This window comes from Sebastes fasciatus, chromosome 5 (genome assembly GCF_043250625.1).
Source record: "Sebastes fasciatus isolate fSebFas1 chromosome 5, fSebFas1.pri, whole genome shotgun sequence".
In the NCBI taxonomy this organism is placed as follows: domain Eukaryota; kingdom Metazoa; phylum Chordata; class Actinopteri; order Perciformes; family Sebastidae; genus Sebastes; species Sebastes fasciatus.
This window is the reverse complement of record NC_133799.1, coordinates 12,199,697-12,225,702: the sequence shown is the minus strand read 5'-3', so window position 1 is coordinate 12,225,702 and position 26,006 is coordinate 12,199,697. Positions and strand designations below refer to the sequence as shown.

At 40.3% G+C, this 26,006-nt stretch overlaps 2 protein-coding genes across 4 annotated transcripts; both read left to right on the top strand.

The window, feature by feature from the left end:
• The first annotated feature begins 279 nt into the window (after positions 1-279).
• On the top strand, positions 280-11,263 carry depdc1a (DEP domain containing 1a). Its single transcript, XM_074635096.1, has 12 exons — positions 280-519; positions 2,342-2,607; positions 2,687-2,819; positions 3,012-3,136; positions 3,354-3,484; positions 3,716-3,763; positions 4,650-4,787; positions 5,241-6,239; positions 7,337-7,509; positions 7,636-7,812; positions 9,048-9,254; positions 9,601-11,263. Exons 1-12 carry the CDS (start codon positions 472-474, stop codon positions 9,736-9,738), a joined length of 2,583 nt encoding a protein of 860 aa, XP_074491197.1. The 5' UTR covers positions 280-471; the 3' UTR covers positions 9,739-11,263.
• A 1,825-nt stretch (positions 11,264-13,088) lies between these two features.
• Positions 13,089-25,909, top strand: LOC141767622 (retinal Mueller cells isomerohydrolase-like). 3 transcript variants are annotated; one of them, XM_074635111.1, is made up of 14 exons: positions 13,089-13,295; positions 15,069-15,151; positions 16,453-16,603; positions 17,416-17,523; positions 18,216-18,357; positions 18,717-18,864; positions 19,008-19,089; positions 19,261-19,393; positions 20,572-20,714; positions 20,802-20,931; positions 21,370-21,484; positions 22,959-23,053; positions 23,163-23,274; positions 23,555-25,909. In XM_074635111.1, the coding sequence occupies exons 1-14, from the start codon at positions 13,234-13,236 to the stop codon at positions 23,698-23,700; spliced, it is 1,650 nt and encodes a 549-aa protein (XP_074491212.1). In that variant the 5' UTR covers positions 13,089-13,233; the 3' UTR covers positions 23,701-25,909. The 3 variants fall into 3 exon arrangements, with proteins under 3 accessions (XP_074491212.1, XP_074491213.1, XP_074491214.1); XM_074635112.1 differs by lacking the exon at positions 13,089-13,295 and adding an exon at positions 13,450-13,599 and having other exon boundaries at positions 23,555-24,623; XM_074635113.1 differs by lacking the exons at positions 13,089-13,295; positions 15,069-15,151 and adding an exon at positions 15,827-15,909 and having other exon boundaries at positions 23,555-24,623.
• The last annotated feature ends 97 nt before the right edge of the window (positions 25,910-26,006 follow it).

Here is a 26,006-nt window from a genome sequence, read left to right as displayed (position 1 = left end):
TGCCAGTGAATACAATACAGTTGACGCCATACTTCTACATTGCTGACACTGCAGCTCTTTGACTGTTCCTTTGGGCACATTTGCGTTGAAGAAGAATTTTTTTTTGTGTGGACAGAAGGGTGGCATCAACAGTAAAACGCTTGTGTAGTTACTCTAAACCGTAAACCATAAAAACAACTTAATTTGTGCTGCATGCCTTCAGCTTCATAGCTGCACATGTTGTTTTGCTCTGGTATTTCTCCTCCACCCTCTTTTACTGAGGCCGATCACGTGACCCGCGCGGCGTCCAATCAGGTGCCAGAACAGCACGGCTCGTAATTTTGAACAGACGGAGAGCAGCCAGCAAAGCAGAGCAAAGCTGCCATTCATAATCTGATAAATACACCCTCCCTCTGAGTAATGGATATGTGTTTTTACCTCTTATCATATCAGATGAAGTGAAAACTTTAGCGCTGTCTTCTTGTGGTAATTATGAGTTCTCATGTTATCACTCCTGGACCGTACCGGGCCACAAAACTGGTAAGTTAACGTTGGTTGATACGATCATTAGCTAACGGAGCTAACTAACTGCTAACTAGCTAATTCATGCACTAAAATATCTCCAACGGCAACGCTAGAACGTTAACTGTTAACCGTTATCCGTTTTTAAATAAACGTTAAACTTTCAACCGTTGGTTGTCAATAGAGTATCGATAAGTATAATAACCGTTGGTTGATACAAGAGTGTGTTTATTAATCATCTTTTATGAGTTCTTCCTACAAGGATAACCAACCTTAACTAACGTTAATTAACGTCAATTTACGTTAACTGACGTTAACCAACGTTAACTAACGTCAATCCAGCTAAATTGTTCACTTGTCAAGCAGCCTACGTGGCTTTTTCTCCAAACTATTGCTGCAACTATCTATTGCTGCAACTTTCTATACATCTATTGCTGCAACTATCTATACATCTATTGCTGCAACTATCTATTGCTGCAACTTTCTATACATCTATTGCTGCAACTATCTATACATCTATTGCTGCAACTATCTATTGCTGCAACTATCTATACATCTATTGCTGCAACTATCTATACATCTATTGCTGCAACTATCTATAAAATCATAATTTTTGATTATCATTAATCAACCAGGTATTCTGTGAACTAATCAATTTATCATTTGGTCTAACGTAGTCAGTTTAACAATAAATTGAGAAGGTGCCAAAGATATAAGATAAGATAAGATGATTAATCCCCAGAGGGAAATTCAGGTGTCAAAGCAGCAACATCAGCAAACAGAGTGAAACACAGGAGAGGTATAAAGGTTTACAACAAATTATAAAAACAATAATAGAGATATAAAAGACACAGAGTGAATGGGTGAACATAGTGTGTGCAATCCATCAATAAATAAATGTAATATGTACATATGTGCAGTCTATAAAGTGGTATATAGGATGTATAGTGTAAACTAAATGTAAAGTGCGCCAGTGGTTAGAGTCCAAGATGGTAACAGATAATGCATGTTTAAAGTTCTCTTTAAAGTCCTCATAGTTCTCATATGGGGGTCAGCCTTGGTTGTGGAGCGTTCATCAATATCAATCGTTATCATAATTATAAACTGATTTTTTTTTTTATCAGTCAATTAAGTGGGTTGGTGGTATTTATAGGGTTTTTATTCTTCTATTTTTATTTATTTATTTGCACATATATAGAACTGCATAAAATCCAGTCAATGAAAAAAGAAAACAAGTAATGTGTCAGGAGAGGTCAAGAAGCCACAGGCTTATACGAAGGACCTCCCACCAACCCCTGGAGAAAGAAAACAATAACAAAAAAAGAAGAAAGATCTAAACTAACATAATTTAAAAAATACAACAAAAGTTAAACAACGACAAGAAGTACACAAAATGTGCAGAAAAAACAACCAAACAGTGGAAAACAATCCAATAAAAACAATGAAACACACACAAAAACAGCATAATGCAACATAATGCATAAATTAAGTGCAAATTATATTCCATAATTGGATGTGGATGAATCTCTGTTAACATTGAGTTGAATTATGAGTTTTTTTTTTATTATTATTTCTGCAGGTTGTTGTTTTTATGCCTATGCATTATAGGTTATTCAATAATTATCCATAATGCAGTGTGTGGTAAGCAATGGTTTTATGCAGGTTCAGGTTTAATGTGTTGCCTCAAGGTTTGATGTATTGGCTTCAAATAGGCCCTATGCCTGTTACGGTTGTATGCGTTCCCTGTATTATGAAACATTTTAATGGTTTTAATGTTACAATTAATTAAGCTGTACATGGACCAGTGGGTCTGTACTAAACTCCTCCCTCTCTGTTTCAGTGGAATGAGGTGACTCGATTGTTTCGGGCCGGTATGCCCCTCAGGAAACACCGCCAGAACTTCCGGCACCACTCCTCCTGCTTCACCGCCTCTGCCGCTGTGGACTGGATGCACCAGATGCTTCGTAGCAACAGCAATTTTGGCCCCGATGTCACCAGGCAGCAGACGGTGCAGCTCCTGAAGAAGTTTCTGAAGAACCACGTGATCGAAGACGTGAAGGGTCGCTGGGGCACGGAGGATCTGGAGGACAACACCACGCTGTACAGGTAGGCAACGCAACTTGCTTTGTAATAATTTAAAAAGACCCACAAAATGACGCAGTCCGTGTCCTCTCTTTTCCCCCAGATTCCCTTCCACTTCCCCTCTGAAGCCCATTCCCTCGGCCCCTGGCTCTATTAAGAAAAGGCCTTCGTTCAGGGACAAAGAAGGTTTCTTCAGGTTTAGAAATATCAAGAAGCATCATGAAAAGGAGACACTGGTGAGCTAGACTGGACATAGATGTTATGTTCAACTTAATCTAAAATGACACCTGCACTAATATCAATACATCACCAATCGGTTGCACTTTCAAGACAAAAAAACGTTCACAGTTGTAGGTTTAATCTACGGTCTAAATGTAGAAAATGATCCAATGTGTGATGGTGGTTCATGCTCTGTTTGTGCCTTCCAGGAAAATGTAGATCCTGCCCTCCAAGCCGGGGCAGAGAATCAGCCAACAGGAGAGCAGCAGGTGCCGAGACGAGAGCTGACGGTGGAGGATGAACAGGAGATCTGGAGAGACATCACCCTGACCCAGTATAAACCCTTTACTTTTTAAAGATTACAAGATTGTCACAAAATGTTTTATTTAAACAACCTGCCAGAAGAGTGCCTTTGACTCCCTGTTTTTGAACCTGTAGAATAAGTTGGGAGAAAGAATCTGATGCATGAGACCTAAGCAAAGGTTGAAGTCTAGAAATAAGAAACTGAGGAAGATTTTTTTGTGTGTGTAACTAAACCTTGTGTGTTTCAGCCTGCAGAGGATTCTGGGCGTTGCATCTCTTGATGAGGTTTTAGACCAACGTTATGTGAACCCACAGAACATCATCCATAATATGACCAAAGTCAACAAGCATGGAGTGGTCACACTGGACGACAAGACCAGTAGGTTTATATCAACATCACAAGAAAGCATAAACATTTTCATAGACTTTTGCAGATTTCAAATTTGTCTTGTCTACTCAGCCTCTCTGATTGAACACATGTTTCACTGGATACTTAGGTTCTCTTTACAATGTATGCTGCTCACTTTAGAGCCGTAGTCCACTAAAATATGAGCATCTACCACGGAACATAAGTTATCCAACCAGTCTAACCAGCTAATCTTCTCTCTAGATGACCTTCCACACTGGGTTTTGTCTGCCATGAAGAGCCTGGCTAACTGTGAGTAGCAACAAGTTGCTTAGCATGAACATTGCTAAGAATTGAGCATTATTATTTTTTAGGTCTTGTCAATCTTTAATTAATTAATTAATCTCTTGATTGTCCATAGTTAATCGCTATTAATCATAAATTAATCCTAAATTTTTTTATCTGTTCAAAATGTACCTTAAAGGGAGATTTGTCAAGTATTTAATACTCTTATCAACATGGGAGTGGACAAATTTGCTTGCTTTATGCAAATGTATGTATATATTTATTATTGGAAATCAATTAACAACACAAAACAACGACAAATATTGCCCAGAAACCCTCACAGGTACTGCATCTAGCATGAAAAATATGCTCAAATCATAACATGGCAAACTCAAGCCCAACAGGCAACAACAGCTGTCAGTGTGCTGACTTGACTATGATTGGCCCAAACTGCATGTGATTATCATAAAGTGGGCTTGTCTGTAAAGGGGAGACTCGTGGGTACCCATAGAACCCATTTTCATTCACATATCTTGAGGTCAGAGGTCAAGGGACCCCTTTGAAAAAGGCCTTGCCAGTTTTTCCTCGCCAAAATTTAGCGAAAGTTTGAAGCGTTATTTACTACAACACTTAACTTTGACAGCTCTAATTATTTTTTGATTGATGCATCATTTTTCAACACCTACATTTTGGCATATAAATGCCATTACAGAATTACTTTGTGTACTCTCAGAAATCTCAATCAATATTCAGTGAAATTTAACTTTTTTTATGTAGATGATTAGAATTCTTTGGAAAGTTCGAAAATTAAAACTCATACATGGGTTTATATTGGGATTTATAAATGTTATTTGAGAAGTATTAAGATTTCAAATATCCTTCACTCTCATGGTAACCTGCCGTTTATTTCTAGGGCCGAAGTACGACAGTGCACAGCCGTCCTATCCCGGCTTTGAGAGGGATGTCTTCAAAACGGTGTCTGATTACTTCTACAGCCTTCCGCAGCCAGTACTCACATACGAACTGTATGAACTATTTATCAACGTCCTGGGTAAGTCCTGTGGACTCATTTCATCAGGCTTTTTCCTGACGATGGAGGGGCTTTTAAGAGGCTTACTTTTAGTGGCTACTGTTGTGTTACAAGGAAATGTTGCTCAAACTGACTAGATTGTCTGCAGGATCTTGTTGTTCATTCGTGTTGACATGCTGTTTCCACTATGTGGTTTGCGTGCTCTGATCTCTAACAGTGCCTTTTTGACTGCTAACAGAGGTTTTGGTTGTTGTCACTTGTGTTTGTGGAGTCCTAACAGCGATATGAGCAGCTGTACTCTCTGTGTCTATCTATGTCTGTTTATGTGTTGTCTCTGACCAGCTGATGGTTCCGTATATGTAAAAGTAAAAGGTTTGAACTAACTAAACCCTCTCCCTCCCCTTCACTGTCTGCCTGCACTGACGCTCTGCCTGCCCCGCTTGGCTCTATCTCTCTTTCTGCATCCGCTCTCAGTGTTTTGTGGGTACGTCGCTGCGCCCACGACGCACCAACGTGGGAAGCGCAAGAAGCCCGACCTCCCCTCGGCACCCCCTCCGGCCAAGGCGTATTTCCGCTCCACAGAGTGTCTCCTCCTGTCGCTGCTCAGACAGGGGGCATGCGACGAGGCGGAGTCGCCAATGAGAGAGGTGCTCGGTGGGAAGCTTCAGTCGCGGCTGGCAGCGCTGAAAGGAGGTATCGCCGGCGCAGGTGACGGTCACTTGGGAGGTAGCTGCATCTCTCTGAGTCTGAGTACAGTCGGTTCAGCGAGGCCTCAAACCAGGAGCTGCTCGCTGGAAACTATCCTAGACGACTCTGCCCCTCTCACCAGGCAACGGCTGTTCCTGTCCAATGACAGCCTGGCATCCTGCGCCCATAGCAACAGGAGCCAGGATGACGGCCCTGCCCTCACCACATCCCACAGTCGTACAGACTTTACATCTGTATCCAAAGCAACCCCCTTTACTTGTGAAAATGCTCCAGGAGGTACAACCAGAAATAGACAGTCTGTATCAGGACTGTCAGTTGGGCAGAGGTTGCGCTCCTTGCGGCCGCACAGCGTCGGCAGCTGCCTGGACATTGTCATAGAAACCAAGGAGGAGGATGTCAAGGAGTCCAAGCTGCAGGGCCGAGCGACCAGCTGCCTTAACGTGAACACTCCTGCAGACCAGCATCACTTCTTAGCTTCACGCCCTCCCTCGTTGTCCTCTTTTCATCCCTCCCATCATCCTTTCCCCTCCTTTGCTTCATCTGCTTTGGCCAGAGTACAAGGGTCTCACGCTACTACAGGACCTAGCGGGCCCAGACCCGCCTCCAGTACCTCTGATCTCTGGACGCACCCTGCACCCGCTGTCGTCCGCCGCTGCCTCAGCTCTCTGGATGTGTCGAAGCCGTCTCGGCCCGTTTCACTGTTCAAACCGCCTGTCTGTGTGCCCTCCAGCATCTCCCAGCCCCCCCAACCCAAACCTGAGCACAGTAAGACCCTCTCACCTCTCTACCTGTCTGCTTGTCTGTTGATGTCTAATCAAACTAACTCCATCTAACATCTAACCACCGCTGGTACGCAAGGTTTTAACTCAGAGATACAACTCCCGTTGAACTCAAAAGGTGAAGTTGAAATGTGAGTTGAAGAGGTGCAGATTTCACTTTTTGGGGGTCTGACATTTCCAGTTCCAGTAAACATATTGACAGAACAAAGTAATGAAAGAAGACACTGGTTCAAGGTGCATAGGTGCATAACTTTAGATTAAATAGTTTACGGTATGCAACACATTATATGTTGCTTGCTTTTGGCATGTTTTGTTTATGTTTCATCTCTGCTGCTTTTGATTTATGCAATGCACTTTGCAGCTATGTATCACGCCCCTGCATTAATATCTCTTTGAACTTGGACATTTCAATGACAGATCCACTGGTAAAGCTTGTTACAGGAAGAGCGTTGAAAATATAAACTCAATAGATGTGAGAAAATCGTCTTTCTTTTCTCTTTCATTCAAGTTAATACAAACGGTGCGAAATCGATCCTGGCAGAGGAAGATGTATAAATGAGGTTACCGTTTTAGTATCTCTGCAACGTGCCTCCCAGCCACCAGTAGAAGCACTGAGCGTAAGCAAGGAAGAACGACGACAGTCGTTGTAGGTCGCCGAGAATATTTTCTACCCTCTGGCAAGTTTGTAATATCAACATTCTTCTTCCCATAACAAATTTTATGATCTGTGACTGATATGTCTAAGTTCCATGAGATATCCATGCAGTAACATGATGCCCATTATACAGTCCTGGATCAGGACTATGAACTGGGAAGCACATACTTTTTAATAGCTTATTAAAATATTGTGTTTATAAATCTTACCTGACTCATCCTTGCACCGTAGCTGTAGCTAATACATCTTGTCATCCATCCATCCATCCATCAATCCATGTTTTTGTCTAGTGGATGTGATTTTAGCAGTGATGGATGAATGTGGCCTCAAAGAGTGATTCTACTACTGTTTGTTTCCGTATCGATGGCACTACAGACTTCACCTGTTTCCATCATCTTTACTGTATGACCATGTGTGTATGTGTATAGGCCTTCTCCAGCCTCAGTGTGAGCGCGTGACCATCGAGGCCCTGCAGCTTTGCACCCTCCTCCTCCCCCCCAACTCCCGCAGGAAGCTGCAGCTCCTCATGAGGATGATGTCGCGCATCAGCCAGAATGTGGACATGCCCCGCCTCCACCCCGCCATCGGCACTCGAACACTGGTGAGGCACAAAACTGATGGGACAATCCTTATAATTTCCTTCTTGCGGATCAGTGACATGTTTTTTTTTAATTATTATTATTACCTGTCTCTCTTATCTTTTTTTTTTTCGTGGTTCTCATTCCAGATGGTTCACACATTTTCAGGCTGCGTCCTGGGCAGCGCTGAGGAGTGTGATTTGGACGAGCTGTTGGCTACCAGATTGGTGTCATTTCTAATGGATCATCAACAAAGCATCCTCTCGGTCCCAGAGTACCTGCTCAGCGCTATCAATGACCATATACAGTACCTGCGCACTGTACAGGTACAGCCATGAACAGCATATGCATCCTGTCTGCATATAATAATAATAATAACTTTATTTATATGGACAAATAGGAACCAAATACACAAATAAGTCATGCAGTAGTAGCCCATGTAATACAGTATATTTGTAGAAGACACCTCAGCTAAATTGTTAGTTATACATGTACTATATAAAAAAGACAGGTAAGTACACAGTATAGTGGACTCCTACTGTACATATACACAGAAAAAATTGTGTTATTGCAAAAACAAATCCTGGTTAAAGCAGGAATGATTGATTTTAAGGATTTTTAGCTTCAATTACTGTGAAATTAGCTAATGATTCCAAAGTAGTCAGTAACCAATCATTCAACTTAAAGGCCTTTACACACCGGGGGCGTTTTTTTTTCATGTGATTTATTTGGACGGCAATATATTTTTTCAAACTGTATCTTTGTCTTGAGTACTTTCACACAGAATGTGAATATTACGCTGCGAAAAAGTGGCATCATTTTTTGCCGGGACAATTTTCTGAGCTTTCGCGCCGCAAACAAAGGCATCAACCAATCGCGTTGTGCGGATCGGGTTGAGGTGTGCCCATATTTATGAAACTACAACACGAAAGCTCCATAGTTTGAACCAGGACGGCAAACTTTATTACTCCTTTCAACCTTGACAAAGGCAGCACTCAGCAGATCCACTCCTTCCGTTCTTACCTTTCACAATAAAAGTCCTAGACATGTAATATTTGCAGGCGAGTATTTCGCATTTTCGTGTCATTAATTCATCATGCCCCCGGTGTGTAAAGGCCTTAACTCCCCCGTTTTAGTTTTTGAACATGCTCAAATTAAAAAAAATACATTTGAACCCTGGCACACCCTCGGCACAGTGAATCGGCTCGTGTTCCACTTTCCCGCCCGAAGCAATTTTGTCAGCGGAAAATGAAAGCAGTAACTCAAATCCTCCCCGAGTCTCCACCTTCATTGACTGCTGAGACGGAGGTTAAGAGCCGTTTAAGATGCTTGCATAAAGCTAGCCTAGCTAGGCTTCAGCAGTGTACATTTTCCCTTTTACACAAAGGATAGCAGTCCATGTAAGTTGTCAATAATATGGAAAATGCCAGTAATGGGAAGGCTTGAATAGCGAAATGAAAAGATGTGAGCAAAGTGAGATTGTGGCTTCAGCTGCTCTGATACAGTAAATCAGAGACATACTAATGTTTTTTTTCACTGTCTTGCCCCACCCAACCCCCAGGTCCCGATCGATGGTGTTTCTAATGTTGATGGCGGAATTCCAGTTTGCGCTCCGATGCCCATCTACACGTTCTGCCATCAGATTAGCGGCGCTGAGTTTGAACAGCAGAAGCTGGAATCGTCCCAGAAGGCCATGGAGGAGTTGCTGGAGATGCTGCTGACCAACCAAAACATGAGTGAGAAGGAGAGACGCAAGAAACTGAAGCAGGTAAACCAAACACTATTCGACTGTTCGACAAGCAGTTCTCACTAAGCACAAAGAACATATATTGCTAAGAAGTGAAAGTCAATTATATGTGCAATTGCGACGCCACCGGCCAGCAGCAGACCTACGCCTCCGCCATTTTGGACTGTAACCGAGTCGACTACCATAACGACGCCAGTTAAACGTCCGCCTGAAAAGTGCCGTACAAAAATAAAACAAAATTATTTTCTACTCTGTTTTCATAATTTGAATGTCTCTACCGAACCATGCTCCAAAAGAGGACGCATGGGTAGACGACAAAATCTATATTATGTGGACATGAAACGTCAATTTATTGTCTTTGCTTCAGTTTCAGAAGCAGTACCCAGACATCTACAGTCGGCGGTTTCCCTCTTCAGACGGGGAAAACAAGGCCAACAACAAGCCAAAGATTAAACCTCCACTCCTCAACATCATGAAGACCAAAGCTTTCAGCATCAGGAACTGAACTAACCGTACAGGTTGTCCCCATCATAGAAACCACAGTCACTTCCGCTGCACTATAACTGCACTGATAACTAAGAGATCTGGGAAGTTCACCTCTCTTTGCAGCCATTAACTTTTTCTTGTTACATTTGAAATACTGTTGTTCCCGTTGTGTCTCATTCATGTAGTAATGTGAGAGTTAATTCAGGCTGGAAGACTTCTACGATGGTAAATGTGTGTATTAGTGTTGTGTGTACGTGTTGACAGCTGAGTAAGATGAAGGCAGCTAAACAGACAGTTGCTCCTTAGAGGCGTTCACTTTTAATTACTGTGTTCAAATATGACTTTTATGATGCAGTTTTTTTTTTTTTTTTAAATGTTCTGGGAGTTTTGGAGTCAAATCAGTTTTCTTTTCCCCTCACATGTCTTCTATATAACTAGCTGATACTGAGCTGTTTGTGTGTGTGCATTGTGTGCGAGCTTCAGATTGCATTTTGGGAGAAAAAAAACATGCAATTCTAAGATCACTGGTCCATATGGGAATAATTAGATTATAGATTTCTTATTTATATGAATGATGACATTGGGAACAGAGCTAGATATGTATTTCCTTGAGGTGTTTCTTGTCATGTTAACTTTTAATATAATATAGTACTGTTTATAGACTAAACATTTTAGATCATAGAACCTCAAGTTTTGTTTGAAATGATCGTTGAACCCATTTCTCCAAATTTTCATTCTTGTCCTTAGACTCTTTTTCTTTTCTTCCCCCCGTTGCTTTCATTTGTGTGGTGTGCTTTTAAAGCGTTTTTTTACGGTACTGTTTGGTTTTTTTTCTCATTGGGGATCTTTTGATTTTCAGGATCTCAGCCTTTTCATGTACAACTCAGTCATTTTTAAATGTAGCTCGTCTTTCCCAGTTTCTGTTATTCCTCCTTGTGTGTGTGTGTCTCATCTTGAACCCATACGTGCTTAGTTTATTGGATAGAGACATGTTTTGCACTGGATTTAGGCTTTTTAAATGGCCAGTAAGCTTAAGCCAATCATCAGAATAGTTCATTTATACATATTTAATACATATTAGGCTCCCTAAAGAAGATTTCAGCAGACACCTGTCATATTTTGGGTAAATTGTTGCTACTGCTTATTAATACAACCTCATGAGGTGTTTTCTCAACAACTACAGCATTAATCATTTGAAAGCAGTGAAGTGACTATTGGCTGTACCTATTGCCTCTAATGAGAGAAGCTAGTGTTGGATGGCATCCATTCATTTCCATGATGGGTGCTAACAGGTATTTAGTGAACAGAAATGCAACACAAACAAATTTTAAGCTGTTTTTTTTATTTATCTTATATGAAGTATTAGTTCTGCCCTGATATGTTTGTCTATACCTCAGATCACCTCCGAGTGTGTGTGTGTGTGTGTATCCATATCACTCATTAGCAATGTTTTTGACAGACTTTTACAGAGGAGTGTTATATGGTACTCCATGTTTACTATGCAAAGTCCTTGGAAATAAATCTGTTCAGCTCTTCTATTTCAACGCCATTGTCCTGTTTCTATGTGTGCCATAAATACTGTACCAGGTGCTAAACATGTGACTGGCATTTGTCCATTTTATTTACCAGCTTTTTTGTTGAGGTATGAACCTCAGGGACTCAAAATAGCTTTAAAATGCAGTTTGCAGAATGAACACAACAATCAGGCAGGTTTTAAAGAGGACCAATTATTGTAATTTTCAGGGTGCAGGTATTTGGGGTTTCTACTAGAACGTGTTTACATGCTTTAATGTTAAAAAAAACGCTTTACTTTTCTCATAGCGGCTGTGCTGCAGCACCTCTTTTCACCTACTGTCTGAAACACTCTGTTTGAGCCTACCCCACCCCAAATAAAAGCCCAGTGTGCTCTGATTGGTCAGCTGACCCACTCTGTTGTGATTGGTCAACCAAACCAAACTCTTCAGACTCTGACTAGCTTTGTTTGAGGGCGTGCGAAACTAGTCCCTAGGCAGGTTTTAGGCAAAATGTGTTACTTGGTGACATCACCACGTTACGGAAGAAAAGGCGGGACTTCAAGCAAGGTGTTTCAGGCAGTTCAGTAGCAGTGTTTCTGTGGGAGAGAGTAACTCCCTTTGGTGTGGACTTTGTAACTTTGCAGACCTTTTACATGCAAAAAAAACTATATAACACACTAAAGGAAAGAGAAAAAGCATAATAGGGGATCTTTAAGTAAATCCAATTACCTAAACTGCTTATTTGGAAGTAGTAATAATGTTTAACACACCCAAAATGTCTGACTTATGTGTCCATTACGCTGTGAAAGGGGCTTTATTGTAAGTCTAGTAGGTCTGCAGGATATTTACTGCACTGTTTGTTTTTTCAATTGATTTTATGAATTTGGTTTATTTTTACTTTCTTCCAGCATCACTGTCAGGCCAATTTTTTAACCAAATCTGGCCTTCATGCTGCTGGAACTGGACTGAGCATATTAATGATCCCCAGAGGAGGAACCTTTTCAGTTTTGTGCGTTAATTTAGTTTTCCTCTAGTGACAACCATTATTTATTACATGAGATATCCAGCGGCTCAGTTGCCATGTGATTAGATATGGATCTTCAAGGTTCGTCATCCTCACGCCAAATAGGTTCACCTAAGATATCCCATACCTCAAATTCTAAATGCTACAAATATTCATCCTCCCCAGAGGTGGAACCCTGCTGATTTTGGTGATCCCATTTCCTTCATTGTGATGTCATCCTTGCAGAAAAAATGTCCCCTTGCATACAATACATTACTAGTACATAACATCATAGGTAGACGGATATTTTGTGAGCACATTGATGCTGATTTGACTTCATGACGGCACTTGATGAAAAGTTAAGGGGTTCATTAAAGTCAGAACAGTTCACACAGAGGGGAACATGAATGTCTGAACCCAATTTTATGGCAATCCACCTAAATAGATTTGACATTTCACTCAAAACCACAAATGTCAACCTCACGGTGGCACTAGATGAAAAGTCGGGATTGCCAAAGCCTTTCAGATCCATCCTCTGGGGACCATGAATGTTTGTACAAAAGTGCATGGCAATCCATCCGACAGTTATTTCAGTTTGTTAACATGCACTCGGCAGCAACACAAACACTAGATGACAGATTACTGCTCCTTTTAACCCTTATTAATGCAACCATTCATTTGAATTCAACCTTCTGTTCAACTTTCATTTATCAAAAAATGACAGATGACCAATCATTGACTCTGACCCTCCCAGAAAAAACTCTGTTGCTCTTTCTCCTCCCCCAGAGCGCCAATTAAAATAGTTTTGAGTGTTTGTCGAGGCTGTCTGGAACTAATTAGACAGGATTCCTTCAACACGCATATCCACGTACAAACAGCAACACCAGCGCACTGCCTTTAAAAGCTGACTTTATTGGTTTGACCCACATCGCTGGCCTGTTTGTGAGAGTTTGTGTTCCCAGGTTTACCTTGTTTCGGGGCCCAGAGAACATTCAGCATGGAGCTGACGAACCAGACGGCTGAAAGGAGAGGAGACAAAGCTGGCTTGTTCAGCTCTGGGTAAGACCCAAGGAGGAGGAGGAGGAGGAGGGGGAAGAAAAGAGGGAACAGGGGAGCAAAAGGCATGAAAGGGAAATGGGAGAGGGAGATGCAGAGGAAAAGAGGATGGATGGGGGAGGTAAGGAAGGAGGCGAGAAAAGGAGAGAAAGGGGTGGAGGGGAGGAAAAAGGGAGGAGGGGGCCTCCAGTTTCCATCTCTCACCACAGGAAATCTGTGTGTGGTTTAAATGCAAGCCGGAGTCTCTTTCTGCACACTACTTGTGTGCAAGTGTGTGAGGAACATACAGCAGCATGGCCAGCCGTCGGTGAGTGAAACTTTCTCTGTCTTTTCTCAAATGGTTTTGCATGTTTGAAGATAAAAAAGTTAAAGACTTTAAAGAAAAAATCTTTCAAGGTTCAAATTTATTGGTTCTCAGGAATGAAATGAGAGAAAGCAGCTTGTAGACGCCACTCAGTGACGTTTGTTGTTTTCCTTGTAAGAGAAAAAGATTTGAGAGTGAGTCAACTATGTAAAGTTTTCCACTAGATTTTTCTTCAATTCGAGTGGGAAAATAGAACGAAACTCAAAAATGAAGAAGGAAAGATTCCCCAAAAAAGTGATTGCTGCAGCAGTGAGATACTCAGTAAAACCTTGAAAAGATTGGGAAAAACATCTCTGTTAAATAACTGAGGGAAAGCTGCAGTCTTTGCACTCCTCAGATCTTGGCTTTATGTTTACTGGTGTAGTTTGTCAGGTCTAATGTCAAAATAAGGGTCAGGTTTACTGGATGCAAAAGTCCCATAGCCTAAGTAATTATTATTTAGAGGGATGTTATAGATAGATAGATAGATAAATAGATAGATAGATAGATAGGAAGCAAAGAGGGTTAGTGGTCTAAGGGAAAAGAAAATGATTAAGGAATGCTTCACCCACAAAATGACCATTTGTATATCAATTACTCACCCCCTCATGACCTTGAATTCCTAAAGAAAACTTAGTTTTTCTCGCATGCCTCCACGGTGAATGAACAATCAAAAAATGGAGAAAGGTCTCAATGAATTGAAGTAAAGGGGGGCAGCGAAACTATATCACAGCATCCGTTTACAAACTCGCAAACAACTCGTGCAGTATAACCCAAGTATCATTCATTCACACATGCATCTTCACTAAAACCTAACTATTTAAAGCACTTCTGACTCATCCGGACTTGCACTGACGAGTAGCGTAGCTACATAAGCATGAAACTGTTTATGCGGAAGGGTTTTAATTATCTGCATCACCTGAACCGCACCGCTGTGCCCGATTTGACTGTTATCAGGCCATTAAATAGGCGTTATCAGTCGCTATAAGCACTATAGATTTGGCTCAATAGGGGCCTCCTACTAGGTCTACTACACTGTAAAAGGGAAGCAAACCTTAAAAGCAACACGGTCTAACATGTTGTAAATCTGAATGAAACGTTTGTATGTGAAACACAAACAAAAAGGCTTTCTTTAGGTTTAGGCAACAAAACCACTTTGTTAAGTTTAGGGAAAAACATATGTTTTGGCTTCAAATAATTAAGTTTCAAAAGTGAAAGTAATAATAATACCAGATAATGCCTATTTAATAGCCTGACAACAGTCTAGTCAGCTGATCAATCAGTGTCTTTAGCAACAGAGAAAAGCAAACCTCACAGTAACAACTTTTTAAAGGTATCATACAGCACGAAAGAAACCCAGTCTTTATTAAACCGGTTTTCTGACTTGATCATGGAATTGTTCCTCAAATTTATGTTTTCGTTTTCCTCTCCAGGGTGGAGCATCCTGCTGCAGGCTACAGGAAGATCTTTGAGACAGTGGAGGAGCTGAACGAACCTATACCTGCTGAGATCAGTGGTAGGGAAGACAGCAGGCTATTCAATGTGTTATGGGCATTTTGCCTTTATTTCAAAGTTGACAATAGAAGTTTGTAGGGTGCCTTCCACATAGGCTGATAGATTGATCTTAAAAGAATAGTAAATGCCATATTTACGATGATATATTCCAAATTACTATGGTTACTGTCAGTAAAATGAGAGGTTTTCTAAAGGGACTCTGGTGCTCGGAAACACTACCGCTTTTGTCCACAGGGACAAATGAAAGTTGAAGTGAGGTTAAAGTAGCTTTAAATGAAATTAATGTAAATGACACACCAAACCCAACTTACTTCATCTAATGGTGCTAGTAAAAAGTGCTACTGGCTGGTCCGAGCTACCTGGCTACAGCTATCATGACCAGACATACAGATTTTTCTCTTGTAGCATGTAGACGGTGGATTTATCACCGGTCAGTACACTGTTTTACACAGAGCAGGAGGTGTTTAAACACTGTGAGCCTGCTAACACCAACAACTACAGTAATTGCTGTCCTCACTATCACCCTACCTACTGTACCATGCACACACACAAAGACACAAAGATAATAATAAGAGATGTTCTGCAAAGGTGTCCCCAGAGGGTTAAGGATCAGCAGGAGAAATGTTAATGATCAATTAGATGTTAGAGTTGCTGGTGATTAAAAACATGGAGGACTTTAGAAGGGCCCTGAGATTGGCTACAGGAAGATCTTTGAGACAGTGGAGGAGCTGAACGAACCTATACCTGCTGAGATCAGTGGTAGGGAAGACAGCAGGCTATTCAATGTGTTATGGGCATTTTGCCTTTATTTCAAAGTTGACAATAGAAGTTTGTAGGGTACCTTCCACATAGGCTGATAGATTGATCTTAAAAGAATAGTAAATGCCAGATTTTTCCTCACCAAAATTTAGCACAAGTTTGGAGTGTTATTTAACCTCCTTCTTGACAAGCTAGTATGACATGACATCCATTATACTAATGGATTCCTTATGTTTTTTAGTTTCATATGATGCCAGTATCTTCACTCTAGCTTTAAAACTGAGGCGGCTACAACTTAAAAATCGCAAGTTGCATTAAAACGTTAAAGAAATTTGTGGTGTTAAAACAAATTTGCGTTAACGTGTTATTATCGCGTTAACTTTGACAGCCCTAAAACACATTAATAATGACATTGCTAACTTGCAGTGTGTGTGTGTGTGTGTGTGTGTGCGTGTGTGTGTGTGTGTGCGTGTGTGTGTGCGTGCGTGCGTGCGTGCGTGCGTGTGTGTGTGTGTGTGTGTGTGTGTGTGCGTGCGTTTGCAGGTGTTATACCATCATGGCTTGGCGGCAGTCTTCTCAGGATGGGTCCAGGTCTTTTCGAGGTGGGAGACGAACCTTTCAACCACCTGTTTGATGGACAGGCTCTCATGCACAAGTTCGACCTGAAGGACGGTCAGGTGACCTACTACAGGAAGTAAGAGTACACACTTGTTTGTTGTCTTATTTGTTCGTTATCTCTCCTGTGCCTCTTTCTGCGAAGCAACACTGTTTTGAAAAGTTCTTCATAAGTGAAGTTTTCTTGTGAAGTTGTTTTTGGCATGGTTCTGGATCTAGGTGGGGGTCCAGGAATTTTTAAGGGATTTCTTAACATTGTCATTTATTTTCTCTTACTATTTTGATGCAGATCCAGATGCAGATATTTTATGACATCTGATGTTTGTTAGTGCAGGGAGGTATGCAGTTCATGCTGTGCAGCTGAGGAAAAGAGCTGACAGTTAATTCATTCAAACTGGAATGTTACAAAGACAAAAACAAAACAATACTCAGCTGCAGACCACAAACATCCTGCATCCCTCTCCAAATAGTTTTGTCGACTGAGCAGAAACAGTTTTATGGAATTCAAAAATGTACAGTTTGATTGCTGTTAATAGACCATAAATATCTCGTGACGTCGAAAGGAGCCAGTTGAGGTGGTTCGGGCATCTAGCACGGATGCCTCCTGGGCGCCTCCCTTGGGAGGTGTTCCAGGCACGACCAGCTGGGAGGAGACCACGGGGAAGACCCAGGACTAGATGGAGAGATTATATCTCTACTCTGGCCTGGGAACGCCTCGGGATCCCCCAGTCAGAGCTGGTTAATGTGGCCCGGGAAAGGGAAGTTTGGGGTCCCCTGCTGGAGCTGTTGCCCCCGCGACCCGATCCCGGATAAGCGGTTGAAGATGGATGGATGGATATCTCGTGACTTTATGGTTCTCTGACACATGACGTGTGTAATCTCTCTGCTCAGGTTCCTCAGGACGGATGCGTATGTTCGTGCCATGGCTGAAAACAGAGTAGTCATCACTGAGTTTGGAACAGCAGCCTACCCAGACCCCTGCAAAAACATCTTCTCCAGGTAACCCACAAACCCAAATACTGTATAGGTGCTGGGCTTAAAGTGGCAGTAGGCAGAATATTTTTGGCATCGTTGGGAAAAATTCCATAACAACCTTTCAGCATATTGTAATTCAAGTGTTCTGAGAGAAAACTAGACTTCTGCACCTCCTCATGGCTCTGTTTTCAGGCTTTAGAAAATCTAGCCTGTGAGCGGATACATTGGCCAATCACAGGTCACTTCAGAGAGAGAGCGTTCCTATTGGCTGTTGTAGAAATGCAGATGCCCGTGCACGTGTCTTCAGATAGTGAAAGCCTGATTTAACGGCGGATATATCCTGCAGGAAAAGTTGCTCATCCAGCATTGGCAACAACTGCCTAGACTGCAAAGTAACCCAAAAAAGGAAGCATTTCAGAGATGGAGAGAAAATGTTTTTAATAGTTTAGCTATGGCTACGGTAGCTACGGCAGTAACTCGGGGACATATCATTTTCTCTCCATCTCTGTAATAGTTTAGTCTTCTGCTTTGCATCGGGGTCCTGCATCGCCCTGTTGTTTTTTTTCCACAACAATGACCGGCCCACTGTACATTATCCCTTATGCCCCAAAGTATTAACGTCCTGTAATATTATTATTACACTGCATTACTCATATGAAACCGTTTAAATGAAACACACGTTTCCTTGGATATCAAATTTCCTCATTTCTGTGTAGATTCTTTACTTACTTCAGAGGCATCGAGGTGACCGACAACTGCGTCGTGAACGTCTATCCAATTGGCGAGGACTTCTACGCCGTCACAGAGACCAATTACATCACTAAGGTTGATCCTGATTCGCTGGAGACTTTAAAGAAGGTGAGTGCTGATTGGTTTACATTATTACTGAATCTTTGGACTTGCAGACAGGATTACACGGATGAAGAATGTCATTTTTCCAAATAGTTTCCCTATTTAGGTACCAGGGTTACATCTAAATTATTACCATTTCAGTTCGAAGACAAGAAGTTTTTTTTTTTGTTGTTGTTGTTTTTTTGTAGTAATTATGTATTTTGTTTATGTAATTGTTTATACAATTAAAAATGTCAATGATTTAAAAATGCTATTAACATCTTTACGATAGATGTTTGATCTGGCAAACCCATGACACTGACTTTTTACCAGTCTGATTCTTTCTCGTATTCATTCTCTGTCTTGTGTGCATGTATTTATATTAGGTGGACCTGTGTAAGTACCTCTCAGTGAATGGGGTGACTGCCCACCCCCACATTGACACAGATGGTACAGTCTATAACATCGGCAACTGCTTTGGCAAGAACATGAGTCTGGCTTACAACATTGTCAAGATCCCACCTGCTCAGAAAGGTGACTTTTTATCCAAATGTAAACTGTCAGCGAACTGAATATCAAAGAGTGATATTTAATTTGTTTTTTCATTATGAACTGGACCAAGGTGGACATAATGGCATGCACACACTAACAATATTAATATCACTGTGTGTTTCCAGACAAGTCAGATCCCCTGGAGAAATCCCAGGTCGTTGTTCAACTACCCAGCAGTGAGAGGTTAAAACCCTCCTACGTACACAGGTACATTTTCTCACAATGAATACAAAATACACAGAATCTGCATTTGCATTTGTACTTGTTTTGCCCAAACCATCCAAAAAAACTCATCGGTTGTGTCTGTGACTCCTCAAGAAGTTGCCACTGCTGCTTATGGATGTGCATCTGTCTATCTCTCTGCTTGTCTGTCTATAGTTTCGGTATGACAGACAACCATTTTGTGTTTGTGGAGCAGCCGGTGAAGATCAACCTGCTCAAGTTCCTGTCGGCTTGGAGCGTCAGAGGAGCCACATACATGGACTGCTTTGAATCCAACGACAGCATGGGGGTAGGCCGGGGGCGGGGCTAGAGGGTGATAGGTAGTCGGCTTGTCAGTATCATGGATGGATTACAGACCCAGAGGCTCCTGGACCAGAACTTCTGTATGAAGTGACTGTTAACATTTGTAACATTAATACAACCAAAAAGAGATGCAAAATGACAAAAAACAAACACAAAAGGACCAAAAAGAGACGAAAACGACACAAAAAAAGATGATGCAATACGACAAAAAAGAAACACAAAACAACCAAAAAGGAACACAAAACGACCAAAAAAACAAAAAGATGCAAAACTACAAAAAAGAAACACAAAAGGGCCAAAAAGAGACACAAAACAACCAAAAAGAAATGTAAAACGATCAAAAAGAAATATAAGGAGACTCAAAACGACACAAACAAAATGAAGAGATGCAAAACGACCAAAAATAAAAATAAAGAGATGCAAAACAACAAAAAAGAAACACAAAAGGGCCAAAAAGAGACACAAAACAACTAAGAAGAAATGCAAAACGACTAAAAACAAATATATAGACAGGCAAAACGGCAAAAAATAAAACCCGAATGGACCGAAAATAGATGTAAAATGACACAGAAAAACAAAGAGATGCAAAAAAATTGAAAACAAACACAAAACAACCAAAAAGAAATGCAAAACGACCAAAAATAGACATAAAGAGATGCAAAACGGTAAAAAAAAAGAAACACAAAAAGACCAAAAAGAGACACAAAACAACCAAAAAGAAATGCAAAATGACCAAAAACAAATATAAAGAGATGCAAAACGGCAAAAAAAGAAACACAAAAAGACCAAAAAGAGACCCCAACGACCAAGAAGAGATGCAAAACAACAAAAAAATGATCACAAAGAGACACTTATCAACCACAAAGAAACACATATTAACTGCAAAGAGGCACAAAACAACCTGAAAAAAGACACACAACCACCGTTTACATGTCCAGGAGCCCATTGTTTTATAATCTGTCTATGGATAAAGCCTATTTGGAGTTGCAAATAGCAGTTACTTATTGATATTACTTCATATTTAAAGTTGTTTATATGGTGTTTGTTTATTACACGGTATAAACGGTGTAACTGTTAAGAATGTGCAGGTTATTATTGCCAAGAAAGATTTTTTATTTGAGTCTTATTGCATTTTTACAACCTTTCTTTGAATCTGTGCCCCAGACATGGTTCCACCTGGCCACTAAGGAGCCAGCAGATTATCTGAGCAGCCACAAGTTCAGAACGTCAGCTTTCAACATCTTTCACCACATTAACGCCTACGAGGAGGAGGGATTCATCGTGGTCGACCTCTGCACATGGAAGGGGTGAGCATGACCCTGAGTGTGTCTGTGTGAGTGTTTTATGAACAGTGTAATCGTCTCATCCTGACACCTTTCTCCGTTTTTCCGCAGTCATGACTTTGTGTATAACTACCTGTACCTGGCCAACATAAAGGAGGAGTGGGAAGAAGTGAAGAAAGCAGCGATGAGAGCTCCTCAGCCTGAGGTCAGACGATACGTACTGCCACTGGATATACACAGGGTGAGTGCACACATGTAAATTTGTTTTATCACCACTAATTTCTTTAACGCAATAACGCAACTTGCAATTTTTAGGTTGTGGCAGGCTCAGATTTAAAGCTAGACTGAAGATACTGGTATCATATGAAACTAGAAACCAGACCTCTGACCTCAAGATATGTGAATGAAAATGGGTTCTATAACCGGTTCTGTAACAGTTACTTGCTTTAGCAACACAGACAGCTATAGTACAGAGGCTAGCTTGGTTAGCAGTCAGCTGATGATAGAAATTATACTTAATCAACAATCACTAAACAGCTGTAATAAAAAAGTAGAGTAGAAAGCTGCATGGTTGACTTTGAAGAGCTGCTCATCCTGGATCAGTATTTCACTCCAGTGAGCCTTTTCACATAAACCACACTTTCATCACTGACATCCATGTGTGTGTTTGTGATTTCAGGAAGAGCAGGGAAAGAATCTGGTCTCTCTGTCCTACACTACAGCAACCGCTGTTCTTCGCAGTGATGGCACCGTCTGGCTCGAACCTGAAGTCCTCTTTTCTGGACCAAGACAGGGTAACACACACACACACACACACACACACACACACACACACACACACACACACACACACACACACACACACACACACACACACACACACACACACACACACACACACACACACACACACACACACACACACACACACATTGTACATTTCAAATCAGTATGATGGTTTTAAGTTGAGCTTGAAGGTTCATTCTTGACCTTGGAAACAGCAACTCTGAGGTCCATATTACTTACTGAAGCTTACAAACAAGCATTTTTTTTTTTTGGTAACACTTCATTTTATATATAAATAGATGATAATTAGCAAATGACATCTTTGAAATTTCTTTAATTCTTTCTCCCTGAATCATTACATCAGCTACCAGGTTACATTTGTGCAGACAATAAGTAACACTATGGTGAGATTTGTGCCTGATCAGAAGTGTCTTCTATTAGTTTTGGTTTTCCACCTCTGATGAAAAGCAGCACACAGACGCTTCTCAAGCCTAAGGGCCCCATTTTAATTTATAATTATTAAATAATGTTTATAATAAAGTAATTTTCAATCAATTTTGAGGTAAATATTGGGGTAATTTGGCATTAATTCCAAAGAAATTTCAAATAGGTTACTTGCTAATTATCACCTAATTACCATGAAATTTGCGGACCTGTAAAATGAAGAGTTACGTTTTTATTTTGTCAGTATGTTTATATACATTACTGTTCAAAACGTTTGGATATATTGATGTTTTTCTTCTTTCCATCAATAATGGCTATTTTAACAGATATAAAAAACAGTATAATTCAGACACCAAATGTATTATTTACATTTGAAATAATTTTGGCCCCAAAAGAAGAACAATTAAATGATTAAAACTTCCATTTTTTATTATTAAACCACAGCGGTGCAACTGGGCTCTAAAGAAGTTGGGAAGCTGTTTGTCTTTGGGCCCTCTGCAGTCTACTCAGTGGTTAGATTGAAAAAGTTTAAACTGTGATTTGTCAGTCCATATGTTCCGCTGATATTCCATTAGCGCTAACCTTTTTATTTCTATTGTGAAGTTTAAAGAAGAGTTTTGCTAAAGCAACACATTGCCTGCTAACTCCAGCTTGTTATAGGCATTATTGTGCACACTATTTAAATCTGCACACATTTTAATGCTAAGCTTCCACTTTCTTTTACCAATGACTGGTGATTTCTTCTGTTCTTATTTAACTCAGAGGTATCTTTGTCTCTTTCTGCCCTTTCAATCGTCAGTCTGGTTAAACTATTGCACAGCAAACCCTTCATACAAAATAACATCTATTTGTGAAGACGAGTTTCTACAACCTAAAAGCATGAACGATCACTCAAAAATACAGAGTACCAGTAGTCCTCTCAGCCATCTGACTGAACCAAATCAAGCTTTTATGGCGGGCGATTCCAAACTTTTGAATGGTAGTGTATATATATATATCTTTCTTTGTATAATATCTCTCTTGCTGTCTCTCCTTCAGCCTTTGAGTTTCCTCAGATTAACTACTCTCTGTGTCGTGGGAAGAAGTATTCCTTCGCCTATGGTCTGGGACTCAACCACTTCATCCCTGACAGGGTAGGAGCGCTTTTATCCTTCACAGGAGGTGACACAGACCGTGTTGGTGCAAGTAATCCAGAAAGTGATGCTGATGTTGTTGTTTATTGTTGACTCGCTGTACATGTAGATAGTCAAGCTGAACGTACAGACCAAAGAGACCTGGGTGTGGCAGGAGGAAGAGTGTTACCCATCGGAGCCGCTGTTCGTACCAACACCTGGAGCTACAGAGGAGGACGATGGTAGAACACACACACACCATGGCACTTTCACACATGCTCACTCACGCATACACACATGAGGCTATAAGTGAAACATATAGCACATTATTACGCGGCTTTGTTGAATACTCGATTCTGATTGATCAATCCCGGCGTTCTACAGTCTGTTATTTCTTTATAGAAGACCGTTGCTCTAAATATAAACCTAAATCAAGCTCACCCTTATTAACTTTGATCCATACCCGATCCTAATGTCTAGTTGGAAACACACACATTGACCCCGTCTGTCTCGGTGTTGCAGGTGTGCTGCTGAGCATCGTGGTGAAGCCGGGTGCAGAGAGACCGGGCTTCCTGCTGGTGCTGGATGCCATGACACTGACAGAGCTGGCCAGGGCCAAGGTCGACACCATCATCCCCGTGACCCTCCACGGCATGTACAAACCATGACCCTGACCTCCATCCTGACCCAGCCAAGACATATCCTGAAATACACCACCTCCACTTTCCCGCCAGCCAACTACATGTTTCAAATAGTAGTTGTTTTTTCTTGCCAAGTTAAAGTTTGAATTTAAGCTTTACTGCTTTCACCAGGCCCTTGGGACATAATAAAACGGTACATTTATTATGTCGTTGGCAGGCGCACACTAAAAGATGTTTCAAATCTTAACAGATTTTATGTTTATTTGTTTGAAAGGAATGTAAAAATATGTGTGAGCATGTGGTAGAAACCTATAATGGCTTATATAAAAAAAAACACACCCAAAGGACATACAATAGGTAAAAGAAAATACTATCATGACAAAAATCACCAGCACATTTTAGACACATTAGTGTTCAAAATACTTCACATATAAAAATATACAGTGTAAGAGTAATTGCCATAAACATTTTAAAAATGTGAGAGATAACACACATAACGAAGTTATTTGAAATTTAACAGTTTTGCTCCTATAGTGTGTGGTGAGCAACGATTTGGCCAAAACAGCACACCCCACACTAATAGATCACATGCATGAACAACAAGAGTCCCCACTAAAGTAAAAGGCCGCTATGACGGCGGTGGTTGTCCTTCCTTCCATCAAATATTGAACATTTGTTATTTCCATTCCTCCTTTGAGAAAGACAACTGAACAGTGTCTTGTAGCTGGTGGCAAAAAAAGGTTCCTGTGTACAGATATTCATACAGTGTACTTTGCTTCTGTTTAAACACCTTATCAAAACCATTTACTCCATGGATTATGTTTTATTTCATAATTATAACAGCACCTGCATATTTTTAGAATCATCCTTGTAAACCGAGAGATACAATTAAATATAAACACAATATTTTGCAACAGAAAGCTATTTACATTTCTTTTCTTCTTTTATAATATAAATAAAAACAATTCCATTACAATGATCATTTTTTATATTTTATTATTACATAACTGGTTACAGTGTGTTTACTGTATAAATTCTACATTTCAACGCTCCTACAAGCTGGTTTTGGAGAGCAGATTTGAGAGTTACTTATGTGAAGATACATTTTATCTTAAAAAATATAAATATGAATTAAAACTGAATTTAAAAAACATGCCGAGACAACTCTGTGTTGTGTGCAAAAATTAGACAAACATTAATTATTGCACATGTATAAACAGCAACCACAAGGTTGAAATGTTCATCATGTCCTATAAACTGTTCCTGTGATGAGGTGAGTGTTGCGGTTACAGCTTCATGTGCTGCCTCCAAGTGGCAAAAATCAATTATGCAGGTTTTAAGGAGGTAAAAACATTTTGTGAGACCTTTTAAAGGTTTCTACCATCTTTTTAGAAAAGGGTTGGGCTCATTAGGATGGGCAATGAAATCATTAGTGTATCTGCTGTACATATTTCCTTACAGTGTCCATGCTGACACCTTTGCATTCAGTATGTGTAATCATTTTATCTTTGATTTGTGTTATTCAAAGTATGAAGATAAAACTGATCTGATTTCTATCATATGACCTTTAAATTATAGAGCAGGTTTAAGTGCTATATAAATACTGTGAAAGAATTGTAAGGATTTCTGTAATTTTGTGATGTCACAAATCTACAATATATAGACCAGTTTTAAAGTTTTAAACGTAAACATTATAAATGTGTCCCAGTTTATTTCCGGTTGCAGTGTATGTGAATCACATCAGCTGACAGGAAGTAAACATGGACCCAAACTGTTTTTTTTTTATATTACAGCATGTAAACATGTTCTAGTAGAAACGTAAAATACATGAACCTGAAAATGAGTATAATATGGGACCTCTAACTATCTAGTACAGTAGTAGATACACATTCAGCTTCAAATGTGGACAGAAAGACTCAGAAACATGTTTCAGCTTTTCAAAAAGAAAATCTTGTGTGAGAAAAACAACTATTACAAAGGCTAATGTATAATTGTTATTTATTTAAACCTGCAAGAACTGACTTTCTTTGCCACTTGCACAAAAAAAGTTGTGAACAAAAAATTGGCATGTCATAATATGATGAACCTGTTAGCAAACAGTTGCTGATTTACACATCCAGCAGTTATGGAGTAACATTATGATTCATTTAAAGTCTTGTGTTCCCAACCTGATGACTGTAAGTCCAATATTAACTCTCCTTTTAGTTCTGTTCTAATCAAAATCAAAGCAAAAACATCCAATTTTACTGCTAAGAAAATGTTTAAATTCATAATTATAATGGCACCTGCATATTTAGGAAATCATCCGTGTTAAAGCAATTAAAAACAACACA

Excerpts from the sequence above, each read along its gene's own strand:
- depdc1a (XM_074635096.1), top strand. The coding sequence starts at position 472 with ATGAGTTCTCATGTTATCACTCCTGGACCGTACCGGGCCACAAAACTG. Across the intron at positions 3,764-4,649 it reads CATGAAGAGCCTGGCTAACT|GGCCGAAGTACGACAGTGCA; the intron begins GTGAGTAGCAAC and ends GTTTATTTCTAG. Across the intron at positions 4,788-5,240 it reads ACTATTTATCAACGTCCTGG|TGTTTTGTGGGTACGTCGCT; the intron begins GTAAGTCCTGTG and ends ATCCGCTCTCAG.
- LOC141767622 (XM_074635111.1), top strand. The coding sequence starts at position 13,234 with ATGGAGCTGACGAACCAGACGGCTGAAAGGAGAGGAGACAAAGCTGGC. Across the intron at positions 13,296-15,068 it reads GCTGGCTTGTTCAGCTCTGG|GGTGGAGCATCCTGCTGCAG; the intron begins GTAAGACCCAAG and ends TTTCCTCTCCAG. Across the intron at positions 20,932-21,369 it reads TGCCACTGGATATACACAGG|GAAGAGCAGGGAAAGAATCT; the intron begins GTGAGTGCACAC and ends TTGTGATTTCAG.